At 37.6% G+C, this 21,881-nt stretch overlaps 1 protein-coding gene across 2 annotated transcripts; it reads right to left on the reverse strand.

Annotated features, from left to right (window-relative positions):
- Positions 1-4,721: 4,721 nt before the first annotated feature.
- MAT2B (methionine adenosyltransferase 2B) lies at positions 4,722-21,145 on the reverse strand. Of its 2 annotated transcripts, none has more exons than XM_029942899.1 (7): positions 21,014-21,145; positions 12,203-12,397; positions 9,359-9,473; positions 9,011-9,163; positions 6,430-6,623; positions 6,000-6,113; positions 4,722-5,639 (listed from the first exon to the last, which is right to left on the reverse strand). In XM_029942899.1, exons 1-7 carry the CDS (start codon positions 21,041-21,043, stop codon positions 5,469-5,471), a joined length of 972 nt encoding a protein of 323 aa, XP_029798759.1. In that variant the 5' UTR covers positions 21,044-21,145; the 3' UTR covers positions 4,722-5,468. The 2 variants fall into 2 exon arrangements, with proteins under 2 accessions (XP_029798759.1, XP_029798758.1); XM_029942898.1 differs by lacking the exon at positions 21,014-21,145 and adding an exon at positions 18,554-18,703.
- Between the last annotated feature and the right edge of the window lie 736 nt (positions 21,146-21,881).

A 21,881-nucleotide genomic window follows, 5' to 3' on the forward strand; every position in this document is an offset into this window, starting at 1 on the left:
GGTACATGGACATGGTGTTTATCATCATTCTTTAAACTGTATATACATTTTATGCACTTTTGTATACATGACTTGTCATCACAATTTAGAACAATTTATTTAAATTCTAAGATTGGGATGATACCAATTATTTACCAAAGTTCAAATCTAAGTTTCTTCACCCTTCAAAATTTTAAATAAATAACCTGGGCCTGTAGCTGGAGAGGATTTTAACTTTAATTGGTGTAGCTGACTTAAGTGGATCATGGGTGATGGATCTATAATGAATCACTAAGAGTAATCAGGAATGCCGGAGTTTGACATTTTTAAAGATGATTATCCCTCATGCTGCTGAGAGATGTAATCAAACTAGACAATGGTTCCATTTCAGATTTTTTCCATCATCCATCCTTGTCCTCTAGTTTCAGGGTGAATTCTAACTACAGAAAAACACTTCCAAAGGCCAGACCCACATCACTCTTTCATCTCAACTATCCAACAACTTAACATGTACTAAGCACATAAAGCCTGAGGGAGAGAATAAAAAATTACTTCCAGCCCTTCAACATGCCCAGGTGTTTAACTTATCCTGGAGAAGTTTTAGCTTCTCACATTAAAAACATTCCATAAGCAGGACACTTAGCTGGCTCAGTCACAAGAGCATATGACTCTTAATCTTGGGGTTGTGAATTCAAGCCCCATGTTGGTTATAGAGATTACTTAAACAAACTGAAAAAAAAAATTTTTTTTTGAAACTTCTATACCAAGTTTACATTTCGAAGGCTACTTTTTCTGAGTTCTGTAGCAAATTGGGGAAAAATTGAAATTGTTCAATATGTTGTATGTTGTTAAGAAATCAGAATGAAGATGGTGTCCCATGGAAAGCAAAACAATTTTTGGGAATGAGCTGAGCAATTTCATGGCCATCTTCTGATATTAAGTCAATTGCAAAAAAACAACAAAACAAACAAACAAAACTAAAACCTACCCCAACATTATTTTTAAAAAGGGGGGGCAGGGGGAGCACCTGGCTGGGCTCAGTTGGTAGAATATGAACTCTTCATCTCAGGGTTATGAATGTAAGCCCCATGTTGGGTATGTAGCTGACTTTAAGTAAAACATTTAAAAATAAATCAGGGGCGCCTGGGTGGTTCAGTCGGTTAAGCCTCTGACTTCGGCTCAGGTCAGATCTCACGTTCGTGGGTTCGAGCCCTGCGTCAGGCTCTGTGCTGACAACTAGCTCAGAGCCTGGAGCCTGTTTCCGGTTCTGTGTCTCCTTCTCTTTCTGCCCCTGCCCCTCTCATGCTCTTTTTTTTATTAAAAAATAAATAAAAATAAAAATAAATCAATTGCAAATACAGGAATTTTAACTAATTCAATTTCCAGAGATATAATTAGGTATATATAAATTCAAGTATTTTGCCATTTGTGTAGCAAAATACACAACTTCAGAAGCTGTTAGATTCAACAGGTTACAAGAATAAGTTATCTTATTTAATATATTTCAGGGGTGCCTAGGTGGCTCAGTCAGTTAAGCATCCACTCTTGATCTCGGCTCAGGTCATGGTCCCAAGGTTTGTGAGATTGAGCCCTGTGGCGGACTCTGGGCTGACCACACACATGAGCCTGCTTGGGATTCTCTCTCTACCCCTCACACCCCCTAAAATAAATAAACGTAAAAACAATCTTTTAAAATGTGTTTCTAAAATATTAAGCATATGTTCACTGTAGAAATTTATAAATATAAAAAAATCACGAAGAAAAAAACACCACTCGTAATCCTACTTCTGGAGGGAAACTCCTGTGGTCTCATGTCAGAAAGTACAGCTGATGTAGAGGGGCGTAGCACAGGCTCCCCCAAGCTCTTCGCCAGGCACTTGGTTAAATCCATGGCTGCTTTTACTAATCATCTGTGCTCTAGGAATTTCCCCAGCAGACCGGTCATAAAGGCGGTATTACTCCCACTTAACCCTAAAAAGAAACTGGAACTCAAAGGAAAAATAACTTGCCAGGAGCAAGTGTTAGAATCACATTCAAATCCAGATTTGATGGTTCCTTTTCACTATACATTAATACTGCCGTCAAGTAAAAAAATTCTCTTTTGACTACCCTACACAATTGAATTAAATCTGCCTTATTTACGGCTAATGATATGCTTTGGTTTTCAAAAAGATAATTTAGACTCCAACAGTAATTTCTTCTAAAGGTTTTTATTGGGCAGTTGGATGTTTCCTATTTCCGCTTTTCTTCATACACTCAGATCCATTTCAAGCTCTTTTCCTATTTTGGTAATGAATTTTTTCTGAATTCACTCTTATTCCATAGACTGATATACCCAGTACCTGTAGAATATACCTGTGAGCTTACAGGTATAATCTGTGGATATACAGTAGAAAAGAAGGTCTTATAAACTTGAATGTTTTATACATTGGGCTCATTAAAAGCATGCTCTACAATTCCAACAACCTGTAGCAAATCATCAAGAAACAGGTTGAATAAACTCTGGTTTATTCACCGATAGAATGGAATATTTATGGCCATGAAGGAGTACCTAGTTCCCTCTTTGGTGCTCTCCATGTAGGAGGTATTTCTGTGGCTGTTGGTGCAGGGCCTCATCAGCTGGGGGAGGGAAGGGGCAGCCTCAAACAGGCCATGGTGCAGAGTTCAGGCATGCTCAACCAGCTCATGGAAGTCGTCTTCTTCTTTTTTTTTTTTTTAAACGTTTTAAAATTTTATTTGGATAGACAGAGAGAAAGAGAGGAGAGACAGAATCCCAAGGAGGCTATTGCCAGCACAGAGTCAGATGAAGGGCTCAAACTCATGAATGCGAGATCACAACCATGAGCTGAAATCAAGAGTTGGATGCTCAACGGAGCCACCCAAGTGCCCTAAGAATGGTTCATATAGATGACTTGAGCCAATTAGTAAGCATATTAAGAAGAATGGAGCTAGATTTCTCTCAGAGAATGGAGCTATAAACAGAAAAGAAAGCTAAAATGCACCCTGTGGAGCACGACTGGCATTGGAAAGTATCAGTGTGAATTTACAGTTTGTTATACAGAGAAGGTTGGAAAAGTCAAGATGATGAAAAGAAAATGACACTGAAGAACTGAACTGTTCCAGGTGGAAGCTGAAAAACGAGAAGAAATGCCACAAGTTACCTTGAATTGGACAGACTTCTACAGGACACTACTAGGAACAACTTAGTGAACAGGGTAATACTGCATCAACACTAATTTCTTGATTTCGATGGGTACATTATGGGGTCATGTAGAAGAGCATCCTGAGTTTTAGAAATTATACACTGATGTTCAGATACTGAGTGGATGATTAGAAGTCATATCTGCAACTTATTCTTAAAATGGTTCAGGAAAAAACCCCTGCTTTGTGTCAGAGAAAGAAAAAACAATAGGTTAAATGGGGCTAAATGTTGATAATCAGGACATATGGAAGGGGAAATACAGACATTCTTTGTGATATTATGGTAACTTTTCTGCTAAGACTGAAATTTCAAGGGGGAACTGGCTGGCTCATTCAGTGGAGGTGTGCAACTCTTGATCTCAGGGCTATGAGTTTGAACCCCACTTTGGTAGAGATTGCTTAAAAATAAAATCTTTAAAAAAAAAAAGATCAAAATTTCAAAGTGAATTATAAAAAAAAAACAAACCCAAAATCATAGACATTCATTATAACTAGTATGGAATAAAGTTTTTCTAATTTAGTACAGAAAAATGCATATTAGCTACTGTTTGTATGAAGAGGGGATGATGACATACATGTGTCCACAGACATATGTAGTAAGTGTATTCCCACAGATACAGAGTGCCTGCAGAAACTACATGGATCCAGTCCACACAGGTTTCTGCCGCAGAGAGAAAGTCAGTAGCTAGAGAAGAATGGGAAAGGTTTTTTACGCTGAAATTGTGAAATGAAGTAACTTAAAAAAAAATGTTTTCATTTGGTGGTTGATAAATGCAGATGCCAGGCTGGCTACCCTTGGAAGCATCCAGGGAAAATTTAAAACTAGATTAGCAGGCCTCAATTCCAGAAATTCTATTTCAGTGGGTCCAGGGTAGGGTCAGATATAAGTAAAATTTCCCTAATTTGGAAATATAACATGGTGTGGGAATTGGTGCTTTAACCAAGTTACCCAAACCGATTCTCTCTAAACTTAAAACTCTAAGTAAATTAGGAACTTAGAAACAAGTAAGATTTGTCCAATGGAGGATACCATCACAACCTAGTTGCAGAAAGGACTTTTTTTTTTTTTTGCTCCAGAAGCAAAATTGGAAAATCTAAAGCCAGGGTTTGCACTGACTTCTGAGTAGAAGCAAAGTCATTTTACAAGTCACTCCACCATTCTGAATCCTTATTAAGGCAAAAATATCCTAGAGGTTAAGGTCACCTGAATATTACTTAGTGCAGATAATACATTGAAATAATCTGCATTCCTCAGAAGGAACATTCTATGTAAATATATAGCATGATTACATAGTTATGTTTAGTTAAAAAAACAATCCATTGGCAAAAGTAGATACAATGTCTGTAACATTTTGGATCCAGTGGTAAGGTCACCAGTGTTCTTTTTATTATTGTTTTATAAATCTCAATAGTTACTATGTTTTCATATATGCATCAGCTGTAACAGAAGAATGTAATTTTTCAAAATTAAAGCAAAGAAATAACAGTAAGTTTAGATGTGAGGTCCTTACCTTTAAAAAGTAATGAAAGAAAACTAAGCATTACCATGCCAGCAGTACATATTTATTATTATTCATGAATGGCCCAAAAGACTTATAAGGCCCATTATTATTATAACCACAGATATGAAATATCACTTAGTGATATGGAGTGAAAAGGACAGTTTTACACATTAAAAAAATACATACACGTACACACATACTCTCTCTGTCAAGTGCCCACTATACACTGCCACAAAAGCAGGAGGCATCAAGCTGCACAAGTTCCAATTATACATAACTTGCTGAAATATCTCAAGCTTAAAAATTGTACTTAGGTTGCAAAAATAAAGTTTCTTTCTTCAAACCGTTTGATCAGAGCTCAAGCAATGCAAATAATGAACATCAATGATTCTCATTACTACTTAACACATTTTAAAACATAAAAAGTCAACCGTTGCAAAAGTTCTGAAAATATAGGTTATAGGAATGAACAATGCATTTCATCCAAGAGAAAGTCTACAGTAGATCCGTCTCATCCTGGCTCGTAAATATTTAAGAATCATAATTTACTACACTCAAAGGTAAGCCAGAATTAACAAAATGATAAACAGAAAAATCATTACTTCAAATGAGGCATTATTGCCCTTAGTTTCTTTAGACAATTTCACTAGTGCAAGAGCATCATTTACCTGAAAGATCATGAGTCACAATTAAAGAGCACTCATACAAAACTATTTCCTTTTTTCTTTAAAAAGTGCCACACACTATACTTCTCAATTTAAAAAAAAAAAGCAAACTGCACGTACACTAATGAAAAACCGTTTGTCTCCATCTCTTGTCGATGAGGAAAGGCCAGAGTGATTCTTTGATTCCAATTCGAAATGGTGTTCGCTGGCCAATGCCCAAGGTCTCTAATTTGGAGCAGTCAAGCTGAGCATTTCTTGGACGTTGCGCTCCTAAGACAGGACTGTCCGTTATCTTTAAAGAAAAATATAAACAACAACAAAAATAAGTAAAATGCCCACATTGAGGTTTTATATTCTCTATTTGACTCTGTCCTTACTGCAAATCTGATCTGATCCCTGGAAAAATACACAATTAAGATAATACTTTTTCTATAAACTTCACCAGTACTCATGGGCTTCCTTGTACATGATGATTTAGAGATAAGTAACAATATAAACTGCCAACAAACAAGCAAAGTGAACTTTAATTAGTACCAGGAAGTAAAGTTATTCACTATTTTCAAAGCAAGAAGAAAAACTGTATCAACAATACATACTATGGGTGACAGATCTGGGCTCTCAACAGGTGAGGCTTAAAATGCCACGGACTTACGGGTCGTAAGTGACTGCTGGGGAGGTTGAAAGCATCTGCTATTGCACATGCCATCTCATACTTGGTCATCTGTTCGTTGCCAGACCAGTGAAAGGTTCCTTTAATTGATGGATCCTAATGAGGACAGAAGAATTCAAAAGAGGATCAACTTTTACAGCTGAGTGGAATGGTAGGTGTACAAAAAAAGCTGATTTAAAAAGTCCAAGAATTGAAACACATCCCTCCTTTCTGAAATGCTATCCATAAGATATCTAAAATCAAATTCCTATAAATATACCCAGCTAAACATGAATAAATAAACTTTAAAAAAAAAACCCTCAATGACTTTCCATCTCTTTAAAAAGAAAGAAATATTAGCAAAGAAAGCAAAAACACTTTGACCTCCACTCATTGGTGGAAATCAGAAATTCTTCTTTGCCAAGATTCTCACCAGCATCCTCTTCTCTGCTAACTGGCGACACACAGTGGCTACATCTTTGACGTGTGTGGGGAACCTCTGCTGCCAGTGGTCCATGTTTGCGGACTTGTTACTGAACTGCACTTTATCAAACATAACCGTCACAGCACTTTCTTCAAGCTTCTCGACTTCTCCATACAAAATAGGAATTCTCAAAACAGCAGCTCCTATGAATTAATAAAAAAAAAAAAACTCTTTTAAAACCGACTGGCTCTTCAGTCTTAATATAAAATGAAAGTAGATTGTAGTAGAAAACTTGCAATATACCAAAATGACATACAGCTCCTCTGTAATAAGACCCATTTAACAAATGTCATACTGAGTATTTTCAAAGGTCTCTGTCATTTGAAGTATTTTAATGTATTATTTTCAACAATCCCACTAATGAAGAAATTAAACCGATCACAATTAAACACAATAAGTGATCCTTGACTTATTAAAAAATTAATAATAAATAAATAAATAATAAGATGCAATGAAGGCCATTATTGGGACAAGTGGGAAAATTCCTATACAGACAATATATTAGAGTATAACATTGTATTAATTTAAATTTCCTGAGTGTGATAACTGCATTGCAACCATGTAAGGTACATTCTTGTTAGAAGCTACATGACTTAATGAGCTATTCTGGGGTGAAATTCGACCAATTCTCAATGAGTTTGGGAAAAAAACCACACACACAAAACACACACGGCACAAGTGGCGAATCTATATAAAGGTTATGTGAACGTTTCACGACATAATTCTTGAAACCACTGAGTAAGGAATAAAATGTATTTAGATTTTATGTTGGTCCCTAATGAGCTGTCACGACAGACTTTGGATAATTAACACTTAAACTGAAAATTAACAAACTATTTTTTCCCCCAAATGTTTATTTATTTTTGAGAGGGCACAAGTGGGGAGGGGCAGAGAGAGAGGGAGACAGAGGATCCGGAGCTGGCTCCACACTGACAGCAGAGGGCCCAACACGGAGCCTTTGAAAATACTCAGTATGACATTTGTTAAATGGGTCTTATTACAGAGGAGCTGTATGTCATATTGGTATATTGCAAGTTTTCTACTACAATCTACTTTCATTTTATATTAAACCCACAAACCAGGAGATCATCACCTGAGCCAACTGAGCCACCCAGGCGCCTCACAAACTATTTTAAATTAAATCAACATATTGGGTAACTGTGTACAGATGTGCATTCAGAGATGATTCCTGCATGATAATTTACAATATAAAAGAAGAAAAAAAACCTGGAAATCTAAATGCCTGTAAGTATGGTGTCTGTATTAGAGGATGCTTCTCAAAGTCAGTATAGTCTAGGGCAGTGCAAGGAATCATTACATCAAGTACTATAGAGCCATTAACAGGAAAAAGATAACCCAGAGATGACTCCATATGTATTTAAATGCAAATACGGTGGAGGGACCAGGTTATAAAACAAAACCCATACATTTTTAAAAATCCACAAAAATTGCTTCTATACCTAACCACATCTGGTGCTTCTCTGAGGCAGCATCATAAAAGAACTTCTGCTCCTGATTTCTTTTTAATTTTATTCAATGAGGGTGTACTTTTTATATTCAGCACATACACATGTGTATGTATACACAAACACACAGAGGAGAAAAGAAATACTATACAAACAGAAATTTTAAAACCCTAAAGGGGCACCTGGGGGTTGAGCCTCCTACTCCTGATTTCCGCTCAGGTCACAATCTTAGGGTCATGGGACTGACCCTCTTTGTCACTTCCGTGCTGAGCTTAGAGCCTGCTTAAGATTCTCTCTTTTTCCCCTCTCAGGGTACCTGAGTAGCTCAGCTGATTAAGCATCCAACTTTGGCTGAGGTAGTGATCTCATGGTTCGTGGGTTCAATCCCCAAACAGGCTCTGTGCTGACAGCCTGAAGCCTGCAGCCTGCTTTGGATTCTGTGTCTCCCTCTCCGCCCCTACCTTACTCATGCTCTGTCTCTCTCTCAAAACTAAATAAACATTAAAGAAAAAAATTCTCTCTCCCCCCTCTGCTTCTCTCCCCAACTCTCTCTAAAATAAAAAATAAAAATAAAAAACATATAAAAATATAATAAATACCTCAATCTAGGAGAAATGATACTGATCTGTTTTTTGAAAGTAGGTTATAAATATTTAATAAAGACCACTTTTTAAAAAATACAGTAACATTTTAAGTAAGCTCTACGTCCACTGTGGGGTTTGAACTCACAATCCCAAGATCAAGAGTCACATGCTCTATGGACTGAACCACCAAGCAACATTTATGTATATATTGTTACTGGAGTGTCTGGAAAGATTCATAAATTCTTCATGATTTCTAAAATACTTATTTTTCTTTTTTATTAACTACCTTCTCTAATTTTTCTCCAATGATTTATGCTCCTTGACTAATTTTTTCAAAATTTAAAAAACATATTTTATATATGTCACTTATGTGTATCATGTATATATAATATATGTCATAAATATACATATGACATATATGTAAATATCATAAACAAAAGGAATCCTCAAAACAATCAGGGGCTAAAGAAATCATCTTACCTAAATTGTTTTCTAGGACAGCCTTTTCTCCTTCTAATTTTGTTTTGCCATACAGATTTAGGGGACTTGGTACATCTTCCTCTCTATAAGGCGGATTTGTTCCATCGAATACATAATCCGAGCTAATGTAGATTAGAAATGCTCCAATTAACGCTAAAAAAGAAAGACATGAGAGGAAAAAGTAATCTATGAAATTACTACACAACATTACTCTGTACTGGTGGTATTTGTAACAGTTTATTCATCATATATTAAACAAACCTCTTATAAGCAACCTACAAAACTTTAATCTTTATAAACTCAGCGATTATTTAATATTTCATGAAGATTTTATAAAGTCATCATTACCTGCTTCCTTTGCTAAATTCCCAGAAGCATCCACATTAAGTTGAGAAGCAGCATCTGGCTGATTTTCTACAACATCTGGTCTTCTTTCTGCTGCACAGTGTACTATGACATGGGGCTGCAAGTTAAATAGTGATGCATTTTTAAACCAAAAGGAATAAAACAGGGGAGCTACAGCCTTCCAACAGTAACACATTTCATTAAAAAAGTCTGTTAAATTGACATTACTTCAAATAAAAAATTGCTGTACTTTTTAATGTGGTTTTGTCATGCTTCCCTTTTTCGAGTTTCAAACTTCCTTAACATATATGTAGGCCTGAAAAGGAAAGAGCAATTTAGTAATCCCTAGGCAAAACCAAAATCAGTGTCAATAACTATTATTTCTCAATCAAAGCTCTGTCCTCTAATTTGGATGGGAGAAAATAGATAGCATTTATGTAATTAATATGACTTAAGTACTTTATAAATCTACATTAAAGGAAGAACACAAAATTCAAATTAAATCCATAAACTCAAATCTTTTAAACCAATCATTTAAAGAATGTCAACTACTCCCCAAAAATTAATTCCCAGTTGAGCACTTAGTATGTCACCTGTATACTAAGCACTGTGCAAGGAATTTCATAATCTGGTAAAAAAAAAAAAAATAACAAGAAAAGACAGATATGTAAAGAGACCACTTTAGTACAACAGGGCACATATCAAGATAGAATGGGGGGGAGCCCTGGTTGGCTCAGTGGGTACAGCATGCAACTCCTGATCTTACTGGGTTCGTGAGTTCAGGTGCCACATTGGGCCTAGAGCTTTTTTTTTTTTTTTTTTGAGGTTTAATTTTGAGAGAAAGAGAGGGAGAGAGAGAAAATACGAAGGTGCAGTGGAGGGACAGGGGCAGACAGACAGGGAGACAGAATTCCAAGCAGGCTCCGTGCAGTGCAGAGACTGACTCAGAGGCTTAAGCTCATGAACCCCGAGATCAGGGCCTGAGCTGCAATCAAGAGTCAGTCAGAACCTTAAAGGACTGAACCACACAGGCACTCTCTAGAACTTACTTTAAAAGAAAAAATTTTTTTTTAAATTAAAGATCGAGAAATGCACAGGGCCCTTTGTAAAAAAGGGGCATGTACTTCCCAGAGAAGCTGAACCAAGGCTAAGATTTGGTAAAACCACTGACAAGCAGAGCTAATGTATAAACATACCAAATAATCTCCTTCCTCAACACTGTTTGAGGAAGCATGATCTTTGTGGAGTTGTTTTAAAACGTAAATGTGCATAATCTGGGGTGCTTCTTAAGATACCCTGGACCCCACCACAGACTTACTGAACTGAAACCTCTGGAAGTGAGACAGACCTAAAGAACAAGTTCCCCAAGTGATTCTGATGCAGGTGTCTCTTGGACCGTAGTTTTTTAAAAGCACTTTAACTCTCAATTTCATCAGAGGTAGAACAGAACTTAAATTTTTAAGTAACTTTTCTGTGGCAATGGTCAAGATTTATTTAACCTCTCTGAGCCTTTGTCACGTGTTGGGGCCCAGTAGGCAAAAAATACCCTCAAACAATATTTGGCCTCCTGAGCCACACATATGGCTTCTGTTCATCCTATGATTTTCTCATTGCTTTGCAAAGAGGCATGTACTTTTGGGCTTTGAATCAACTTGGGTCAGTCAGTGACCTTCCCTTACTTTATTTTCTGGCTCTTGGTCTGCTGTTGGGAGTGAACAAATCCTCTGCCAAAGATTTGCTTGTTAATGGATAAGCATCTTACCCTTGAATAACTGATAAAGGGCCTTAAGGAATGTATATCTTCTCCGAGAATTCTTTAGGCTTATCTTATGCTTAAAACCAGACTATTGTTAGGGAATTCCTCTTTTGTAATGACTTAATCCTGTTACTGACTACTGTCCTGATAAGAATGACCTTTTCCGGAGCATGTCTTTACTTCAAGGACCTTGAACTATGTAATCATTAAAGACATGATGTAATCACCCAAGGTATTTAAGACCCTGGCTATCTTAATAAAGTGTGGCTTTTCCACCATTCATGTTGTCTGTCTGGTCTGTCTTCTTTCTTAGAGATATTGCGCCAACACCAACCCCCTACTCGGGACCTTTCAATTGGGGTGTGTGGGTTGGTCCCCCGCAGTCATGTGTAAACTTACACCACCAGTGTAAACTGGAAATAATATATTTTGCAGTGTTGTAAGGTGTACAGGTAATATTAAAAAAGCATTTGCATGGAAAGTGGTGCTTTTAGCAAGAGTACCTCACAAACAGAAGCTTTTTATGAATGCTTCATATTTCCAACTCTTGTCAACCTATGTTTCAACCTAATCTTTTCAAGGACTACATATCCTTTCTCATGCTTACCAAAAAAAGTGCACTACACCTGACCTTTAAACATGGCTTTGAATTGCATGGATCCACTTATAGGCTGATTTTGTTTGTTTGTTCATAAATACAGTACTGTGCTATAAACGTATTTTCTCTTCTTTGTGATTTTCTCAGTAACATTTTCTTTTCCTAGTTTACTTTATAATAAGAATACAATATATAACACAGATAACATAAAATATGTATAATCAACTGTCTATGTTATTGGTAAGACTTCCAGTTAACAGTAAGCTGTTACCAAAGTTTTGGGGAAGTAAAAAGTTATACACAGATTTTCAAGTGTGCAGGAGTCAGCACTCCTAAACCCTGCACTGTTCAAGGCTCAACTGTATATTGTTGCTGCTTACTAGGTTAAAGTACAGGAATTCCCTTAAGAACAAGAACAATTTCTAAATCATCCCGACAAGACAATTCTTAACATAGTTCATGTATATGCTAAAATAAACAGACTCAACCATACCTGAAAATCATGAATGATGTGATGAACCGCTTCAGAATCCAAAAGATTAACCTGTTCAAATTTTGGCCTTGCTCTTCTAAAACCACAGCCAAAGGCATGCCAATTGTTCTTCTTAAATTCTTTATACACAGCTCTGCCCAGAAGCCCAGTGGCTCCAGTAATCAAAACCCGCCTACTGGGGAGGTTAGCGTCCTCCTAAAAGGTGAAATGGGAGAAAAGAGGATTACTCACTTTGAAAATATTCTATGAAATGAGTCACCATCATTGTTCACTGAGTACTTCAAGTCTAAAAAGTTTGCTTCATGTCCTACTTCTATTAGACAACTCTTAAGTTAGAATAAAAATCAAACTGCATCAATAATTATGTCACTTAAGAAAAAGTGTTATCAATCCTATCCATGAAAAGGAACCTAAAATGATACTGTAAGGATATACCTAGTCAATTAGATTTAAATTTCCTTTTTTTTTTTTTTTTAGTAAAGCTGCCTGACTCCTATTCAGGTCATGATCTCATGGTTTGTGGGTTCGAGCCCTGTACTGGGCTCTCCACACTTAGTGTGGAGTCTCCTTGGGATTCTGTCTCTCTGTCCCTCTCCTGCTTGCATGCACACACTCTCTCTCTCTCTGAAGACAAATAAACTTAAAAAAGATTTAAGTAACCGCTAGACCGAACATGAGGCTCAAACTAACACCACCAAGATCCAGGGTCACATGTTCTACCTTATGAGCCAGCCAGGTTCCCCGATTTCATTTATTAATAATGGAAAATCTTATTTTAATGATGAGTGATGTCCAAATGAACAGAAAGAAATTTGAATTACATTCTCCAGTTTATAAAACACACAATTAATTTGAAGCTTACTTATTCTTTATGGCCTGATGAACTATTTGGCTGTATACAACAACAGACTCACAAGTTGACTTTTTTGGTCTTCAGTTTGTAACCTCAACTTTTCTGACACATCTCATTGATTTATATTTTGATACATCTGAGTTAAGGAATTCACATATCACAGGCATTTATGCGGAGGAAAAATAAATGTGGTCCTAACAATAATAATATTCTAAGTTTAACCAAACCAAATATTCAAATTTAACCAATGGTTTAAGTGAAACCACTTCTAAGTTTAATCAGTAAATGTTCCTCAGTAACTCTAAATTTATTGTAATTAGACCTGTTAAAACTAACATAATGGGACAGGGGCACCTGAGTGGCTCAGTCGGTGGTTAAGTGTCCACCTTCACCTCAGGTCATGATCTTGTGGCTCTTAGGTCGAGTCCTAAGAGGCTCTGTGCTGTAGTGCGAACCTGCTTCCAAGGCTCTGTCCTTCTCTCTGCACCCCTCCCCTACTCGTGCTCACTCTCTCACTCAAAAGTAAACAAACATAAAAAAACTAACACAAAAGGACAAAAAAACCTAACACAGAATATGAGAAAAAAAAGAAACTAAAATATTTTAAGTTGATGTGTTGTTCTTGTGAAAGAAAAGATTCCTTACACAATGAAATTTAAAGAACTATTTAGAAAATAAGCTGTTTCCAAAGCAGTTCAAAAAACTTCCCTTCTTCTCAAGATGTGTTAACACCAAATTTCCTAGAATCTTGAATAAAATCAACATTTACTATTTAAAAAAACACCAACAAAGTTTTATTAAGGGTGCCTGGCTGGCTCAGTTGGTAGAGCATGCAACTCTATCTTAGGGTTGTGAGTTCAAGCCCATGTTGGTGTTGAGCCTACTTAAAAAAAAAAGTTTTCTTTTTTTGTTAATTAAAAAAAATTTTTTTAAACATTTATTTATTTTTGAGACAGAGAGAGACAGTGTGATCAGGGGAGGGTCAGATAGAGAGGGACACACAGAATCCTAAGCAGGCTCCAGGCTCTGAGCTGTTAGCACAGAGCCCGACGTGGGGCTCGAACCCACAAACTGTGAGATTATTACCAGAGCCAAAGTTGGACGCTCAACCGACTGAGTCACCCAGGCATCCCAAAGAGTTTTCTTAAATTTTATCAATTTGAGGTCTTTTTATTTCAAGTGCTGTTATAGTCATCTATTGTGAGCTGTAGAAAACTTTAAGGAAGCATACAATAACTGAAGATCTTTGTTAGTCCTTAGCATAGCAGAATACCGTAACACTATACATAAACAAACAAACAAACAAAAAATCCACCAAAATTATCTATTTCTACCATAGGAAAAACCGGAAATGAAAGGGCTAACAGAAATAGTACAAAGGTAAATTCTTGAAGATATGTTTTCCTTCGTGCAACCAATTTCAAAACATTTTAAAAATGGAAGTAAAATTCATCTAGGCACTGTGGTGTAAAACTTGGCTCTAAGCCAACTGATCTATGAAAACAAGGATTTCAGCCAACAAAATATTTTCTTTGAATTTTGGCAGGAAAAGAGCTCTACAAAGACTGAATTGTTAAGAGAAAACATGCCAGGTCTAATAGATACAATCAGAAAACAATTTACACAGAATAAATACCATAAAGATCCCTGGGAAAATATTATAAAAGAGCTACAACTTGGTTTCTTCAGAGTTTCTCACTCTTTATTACTTCACTTTAAGGAAGCAAAGGGATACAGAACAGCTCTTAGGTTAGTGGTATGAGGCTTTACTATGGATAAGAATCATGACTGAGGTTTTCAGATCCAGTACATATCAGATAAATCCTGGTAATTTACATTTCTAACAAGTTCCCAGGAACATGCTGATGATGGTGATTTGGGAACTGCACTTTGAGAAGTGTAATCTTGAATTCCAGGAAAAATCCAGGGTTTTCCTAAAGATAAATTTATCCTACTCAAACAAGCCAAAAAAATTGTCATCTACCTTTCTGAAAGCAACAACAATCTTTCCTTCTCTCTTCCCTCATTAAAAAAGAAAAAAGAAGTCAAAGAACAAGCACTGTGCATTCCACTAAGGTTACTGAACAGTGAATTCAGATCTCTGGAGACTTCACTGATTCCGTGAAACACACCTTTTCATTTTTACATCCCTGTTAAAGGGATAAATAGAGAGGCATCTTATTACTGTCCTAGACTGGCAATGGTTTTTGCTTTTTAGTTCATCTTAAAATAAGAACCCAGATGATCTTATAATAAGTACATCTTGGATTTGATGAAATATAGTATTAAATTACAAGCAGAGCAAGGCACTTTGGGAATTCAATACACTTAACTTTGGAAAAGGATGAGATTGCGAGGAAAAAAAATAACACCTTATTTCCTTATCATCTGGGGTAACTTGCATGGTCCCTATATGGAAATATGAAACAGTCAATTGTTCCTGGTGGTCAGATACCAATGATCAAGAATTTTCTTGATTAAAATAGCAGAGATCTGAAGTTCAAGCATTTCCTAAAATGAAAATGATACTGCACTATCTTGTATTTTAAAACTACTGAGTGTTATATAAGCCTGTATCATACCTTTTGATCATAAGTTAGCCTTGTTAAACAGGCAAATATTTCCAAACTGAGGAATCTGAAGCCCGGAGAAGTTAAAGGTTTTACGGAAAACGGAAAAGGCTGGGACCAGAACTTGCTTCTTGCTTCTGGGGTCCAGCCAAATACATACTGAGTTTTGTCTTAATCCTTTGATCTTCTATTTGACTTCATAATGATTAAATTTTAACTGTTCTGCCACAAAATATGGTATCAGGAAGTTACTGAAATCTCTATTGATCAAATTCCTCACTTGGACAAGATATAACTAAGGCTCTTAATACAATTCTAACTTCCACATTATCCTTAACAGAGTGGACAGAGTCTGAAAAGACTGAAAGGAGCTTCGTTTGCTTAAAATAATTTTTCCTCTTCACAGAGTTCTTTCTAGAGACTCAATGAGCACCTTCTGTCACCAGTATAGAAGCCAAGACAAGGTTTTTTTCATTTGGACTACAAATTTATTGGTTGTTGGCAAATAAAATATGCCCCACTCTAAAATTAAAAGATGCCAAACAAAAATAGCTCTTCTATTTTGATTTTCTGTATTTAAACAGAAATCTACCTGAAGCTTTTTAAAAAGTTTTGATTCTTTTATTTTCAAAAGAAAATACCCCCCAAAAATTATTTTGGATTGTTACCTCGTAAAATATTTTAGTCCTGTTAAACACAGCTCTGTCCATGCACTTCAAAAATTCAGAACGAAGAATAAAAAGCTTTCTAGTGAACTCAAAACACAATAAAGAGTTGAAAATATTGTCTGCCTGAAAAGTCTACTTTCTTAATTTTTATCTTAAGTGTAAAGTAAAGATAAAGATACTTGATAGTATCACTTTAAATTACTCTAAACCTATTCGCCATGCCCTGCATAAACTCTTACAAGTACAGAACTTCAAGTGACCAGGTTTATAAACATCAAAAAACCTCTTAAAAAGTTAAATATATAAAAATAAATGTAGAGCTACCACTTTTATTATGCTACCTAATGAAATGATAGCAAACTACAGGTAATGGGATAAATGGCTCTTTCCAAATGGGTACAGTACTCTAGGACGATTTCTACTTTAACATACTTGCATTAACTTCTATTAAAAATGTCTTAGCAAAAGGTTAACATCTAAATAGAGATCTTCTTAAATTTTAGTGATATAATATTTCGCTATTTGGAACCTCTTAAATTTGGCAGTTTCTTCTTCTTCTTTTTTTTTTTTTTTTTTTTTAACTGATCCTCATACAACATTCCCCTGGAGGCAGATCTTTTGAGTAGACAGTACCTGGACTCAAGAAACCAAGACCCTGTGAGTACTGATCTAACTCCTGTTACCCTCCTCCTACCCTACAGGACAGTGTAAAAACATCCTGCAGCTGTCTTCCCCTACACAGTATGTAAGGCAGTCCTCCTTCTCACAAGTGTCTTCAGAGAGCAGCAAATATATGTCAAGATTTAGGGTGGGCACGTCTGGCTGGCTCAGTTGGTACAGCATACAACTCTGAATCTGTGAGTTCAAGCACTGCAAGGGGCTTGCAGATGACATACAAATTTAAAAAAATCTTAAAAAACCCCACTAAGATTTATAGTGTATCGCTTTTTATAAAGGAAATCATGAAAACCTATTTTTGTTAGTCTACTGAACTCCCACTGTGAAAAAAAGATTAAGCTTTACACCCCTGCATGCATATATATGTAAACAATATGTAACATTATACGTTCAGTACTTTGGGGAGCGCATACAGACAATATGTAATTTTACCCCCAAATCCCAAAGTGATTAGAAACACTAAATATGCTGTATCTTGGAAGTGTAAAACTTCTACATTATCAAAATAAGCCACCTCCCATATCTTCTCTTATTTTTGTAAAACGTAATTGTCTTAGGCATTAACATTCTTCTTATCCCCACTGCTAGAAAAATTCTAGCAATTCTGTGGATTGAATGTTGAGAAGCCTGTATTGAAACAGAAGACAGAATGGAGGAAGGAGATACCCGGGATAGGTCTCCCACAGTAACAACCTGCCTTTATGCAACCTCTGTAGCGGTTCAAAGCCCGAGAGCAGAGATTTGTCCGCTCCAAGCCTGCTGAATGCACTTGGGCCACGGACTCACCCTGCAAACCTCAATTTTCTCATCTGTAAAATGGAGCAAAAACCCTATCTCATAGTTATGACGATTAAATAATGCACGTAAAGTGAATATGCTGCCTTGCCCAGAACTCAAAAGCTCAGTAAGTTGTCGTCTCTAACACTGTTTCTGAAAAGCCACTTTCCCTTTCTTCCTCAGAGATAAGAATTCGATCGTAAGATCGAGGTATACGATCAAAGAATGAAAAAGAGGGGCGCCTGGGTGGCTCAGTCGGTTAAGCCTCCGGCTTCGGCTCAGGTCAGATCTCACGGTTCGTGGGTTCGAGCCCAGCGTCGGGCTCTGTGCTGACAGCTAGCTCAGAGCCTGGAGCCTGTTTCGGATTCTGTGTCTCCCTCTCTCTTTGACCCTCCCCTGCTCCAGCTGTCTCTGTCTCTCAAAACTAAATAAAAAGCATAAAAAAAATTAAAAAGAATGAAAAAGAAATTCAGAAAGATAAAACAAAAATCGAAACAGCTCCGAAAAACTCTTCGTTCCTGGGAGGGGAGAGAGAACACAAGAGAGTGAAACCAGACCTACTCCTTTCCTGCCGCAGGGTTGGAAGAGCAGACACAAACGGGGGTGCGCCGAGGTAAACAAACTCGGTGGCGCCGCCCTCTCCTCCCGGAGCTAAGAAGGAGGTGCCGAGGCGCCTCAGGGCTGGGGGCTAGGATCGCTGCAGGATGCGCAAGGCAAACCAGTCAAGTCCCCCCACCCGCCCCCGCCCCGACTGGTCCCCCCCTGCACTCCCGGTTGCACGAGACGCCCAGGTCGACTCCCTCACCTCCACCAGCCGGCAGCTCCCGGGAACAAAGTGGACGGAGAGCTCCTTCTCCCGCCCCACCATGCCCGCTGCCGTCGCGCCGCCGCCGCAGCGACCGCCACTTCCTCCAGCCCAGGATCGCTGCGGCGCAGCTTTCTCGCCCTCGGCCCGCCTCCCTAGGTGCGGGCCGGCCCCCTGCTCACTGCTTCCGGCTTCAGCCGCCAAGGCCGCGCCCGTTGATTGGCCACACTCCGCGGATGCTCAGAAAGGGGCCGGGCTGCGTTCTGTACGCGGCCAGCCCACCCGCCAACTCTTAAAGGGATACACAAAACAAAGGCCTCGCCTCGGCCTTAAGCAGTGAATACAAGTTTTGTTTGGGGAAGGTTGTTTATTTTATGTACTCTTGTCTATCTTCGTCTCTCTCCGTGACTAGGGAAGGTTAAATTGGATCTCCTGGAGTTTCAAGTTTACAGACTACGCAGTGCATGGGAATCAACTGAACACGTAATATGTAAAGTAGGAGAAAACATTTTAAAGCCATGGCGTGTGTTTGGGTAAGAAGGAAAGGAGGGAGCACAGTGGACGTACAGCTTTAGGAGTGTTTTGTTGTTGTTGTTGTTGTTGTTGTTTTACAGAGATTTAGAAAGACGAAGAATAAAAATACAACTGCTGGCATCTGAATCATTAACAACCTCAACAATCCATTTGTCGTTCAAGGATGCTAAAATGTAGTACGTGTCAAATTCCAAATAAGTAAAACTATTTTTAACTAGTTAAAATTAAATAAAAATATTAAAATATTTTAGCTGGTTAAAAATAAAAAGGGAGAAAGGGTAGGAATTATTCGGGTGCCTCCTTCAAAACGTACATTCTCGGACTTTACCTATAATTACAGAATTCGAATCCGCGGTAATAGAACCAAGGACCCTACATTTTAGCGGATTTAACAGGAGTCAAAACCCCACCGATCACTTTTGAGAAGCATCACTTTAGGGACTGCCCCGTCAGGTCCTCCGCAACCACCGTAAATTAAGGACGAAACCAAGAGACAGAGTAACGTCTCGATCTTCCACCACTTATATGGCTTCTTAAAAGTAACAAATCAGAAACAATAGCTCTAAGTGTGGAAAACGACTTCACAGGCAGCTGGGCTCCTTCCTAGCTCGAAACGGCAAAACGCTCATCAGTCGATGTGCCTGTGAAATTTACTAAGGAAAACGCCGCCCTGAATCGTCGCCAACATTTCACTCTCCAATCCGAGTGTTCTTAATCAGACACCAGATAACCAAGACTTAACAAAGTCGACCACAAATGTGACCGCTGCTCGGATTTTTCTTAAAAGGGCTTATTTTCATAACCGTGTTTGGTTTATTTTGGAGCTAAAGACTAAGCAGTCTTTTGAAAAAGTTTTTCTTTGTCTGAGCCTCGTGAATTTCCTTTCTGCCCAACCCCCCAACAAGAATTCAGTTCTTTCTTCATGTAAACAGTCTTGGGGGTTTTTTTTTTTTTTTGGAACGGTGGGGGAAGAGAACCTGAGGGCCTTCACTTTCCGACTTTTATTTTTATGCAAGCTGTTACCCTTAATCAGCTTAGCATTACTCAGGCAGTCCTTCAGGGGACTGTCCCAGCCCTAAACATTCATAACCTGCAGACAAAGAGAAAGGTGAATGTAGGTGGGAGGTAGGAGAAGCAAATTTAAAATCCTAGTCCTCCTCCTTTAAAAACGGGGAGTTTTTTGTTTGTCTTTTTAATTTGTGGATACAATGTTGTGATGCAATCTAATTTTTCTAGTAACAAAAAAATTAAGTGAAGAAGATTTAATTGCATATGCAATTACTTTTTTTTTTTTTAATTCTCAGAGCAGCCTTGTCTAGTTAGGAGCAAGCGTTTTCTCGCCTCCATTTGAGAGCATGGTTTGATAGCTCCCAGGTAAAACTTGCGTATCGTTCTAAAGGCGTATATTCATGTAGAGTTCTTTTTAAATCATTCTCTTTAAAGATAGAAGTTTGTGAACAAAAATGCCATTGTACAGACAATATCCAAGTTCCTGTGGTGGCTAAGTCTATAAATTTAAAGAGAGCAGCCTGGAGCTAAAAGTTATATTCGCAGATTCAGTTCACGCTAAAACAAAGAAAGGCTGGAGCAAACAATTATAGGTAAAATCCGTACTTATACAGAACCTTCACCTACATGATTGCATTTATTCTGGTAAAAGAAACTGCTGTTCTGTTTTGCATTTTATTTTTGGCAATTTTAATGAGACTTAGCTGAGCTCTCCATAACCTGGTGTCCAGGGTCAGTAATTAAAGTTGGTTTAGTCTTCCATGTCCCAAAGTTACATGGTTTAAAGAAATGAATGACACCCGTTTCTTTTTTCTTTTTCCGTTTTTAACACACCCTTTTGGTTTTTACCATTCACTGGGGTGCTTTTAAAAGAAACTAACTCCAGAATGCTTCATTTCTTGAATATCTAGCTCTTACCTGTTCCATGTCCTCCGGCATTTCAGGCATGATTCCAAAATTATCTCAGGAAAACAGATTTGGGATGGGTCTCTGCCTCTGCCTCTTCTGCCTGGGTCTTTGTTCTGCCTGAAGAGAGCGCAGGCACGCAAAAACGTGAGCCTCAGCTTCACTCGACCTTTTAAATTAACATTTTGATTCCAATCCCAGAATCTCATGCAGTTTTCCACATTGCAATAAACTGGCAGCTGATTCCCCCAGCAGTCTTGAAAAGACCCAATGAGAAGTTTCATGTTTAACTGCCAGCCAAGTTAAGGTCCATTACAAAACCATTAGGAGAACCCGTTTATTTTTTAAAAAAGAAGAAGAAACAAAGAAAAAAAAAACTTCCTGTGAATACTTGTTGCAATTTTCTCTGGAAGAAGAAAACCAAGAGCTCACAGTTGGAAAGCAGGCAGATCATGCAATTGATTCCTGTTCTGAAATATTTTATTCAGTTACACATTATGGTTAATACAACAGAATCTTTGTAAAGTTTTTCAGTGTTTTTCCTCCTGGTGCCTTCTAATTAACTATTTCAAAGGACATTAAAAGACACTGGTGGTAACAGCGCTCAACAATTAAAATGCAACAGGTCATTTCTATTAACACTGATCTGCCTTCTAACTGAGAAAATGGTTGATAGAGTAGCTTTAAGTTTTGCCAGGCATTAAGGACTGTGATTCCCAAATCTGCCTGTACCTCAGAACCTATGAAACCAAATCATTCTGTAGGAGTGAAGTCCAGTAATCTTATTTTTAACTATTTCAAGGACAATGAATATGCTCAGTTCAATTTAAACCACTGTTCTGGACTATGATTCTGTAACAATTTAAGAACAGTAAAACAA

Source organism: Suricata suricatta, chromosome 6 (genome assembly GCF_006229205.1).
Source record: "Suricata suricatta isolate VVHF042 chromosome 6, meerkat_22Aug2017_6uvM2_HiC, whole genome shotgun sequence".
NCBI classification, from domain to species: Eukaryota; Metazoa; Chordata; class Mammalia; order Carnivora; family Herpestidae; genus Suricata; species Suricata suricatta.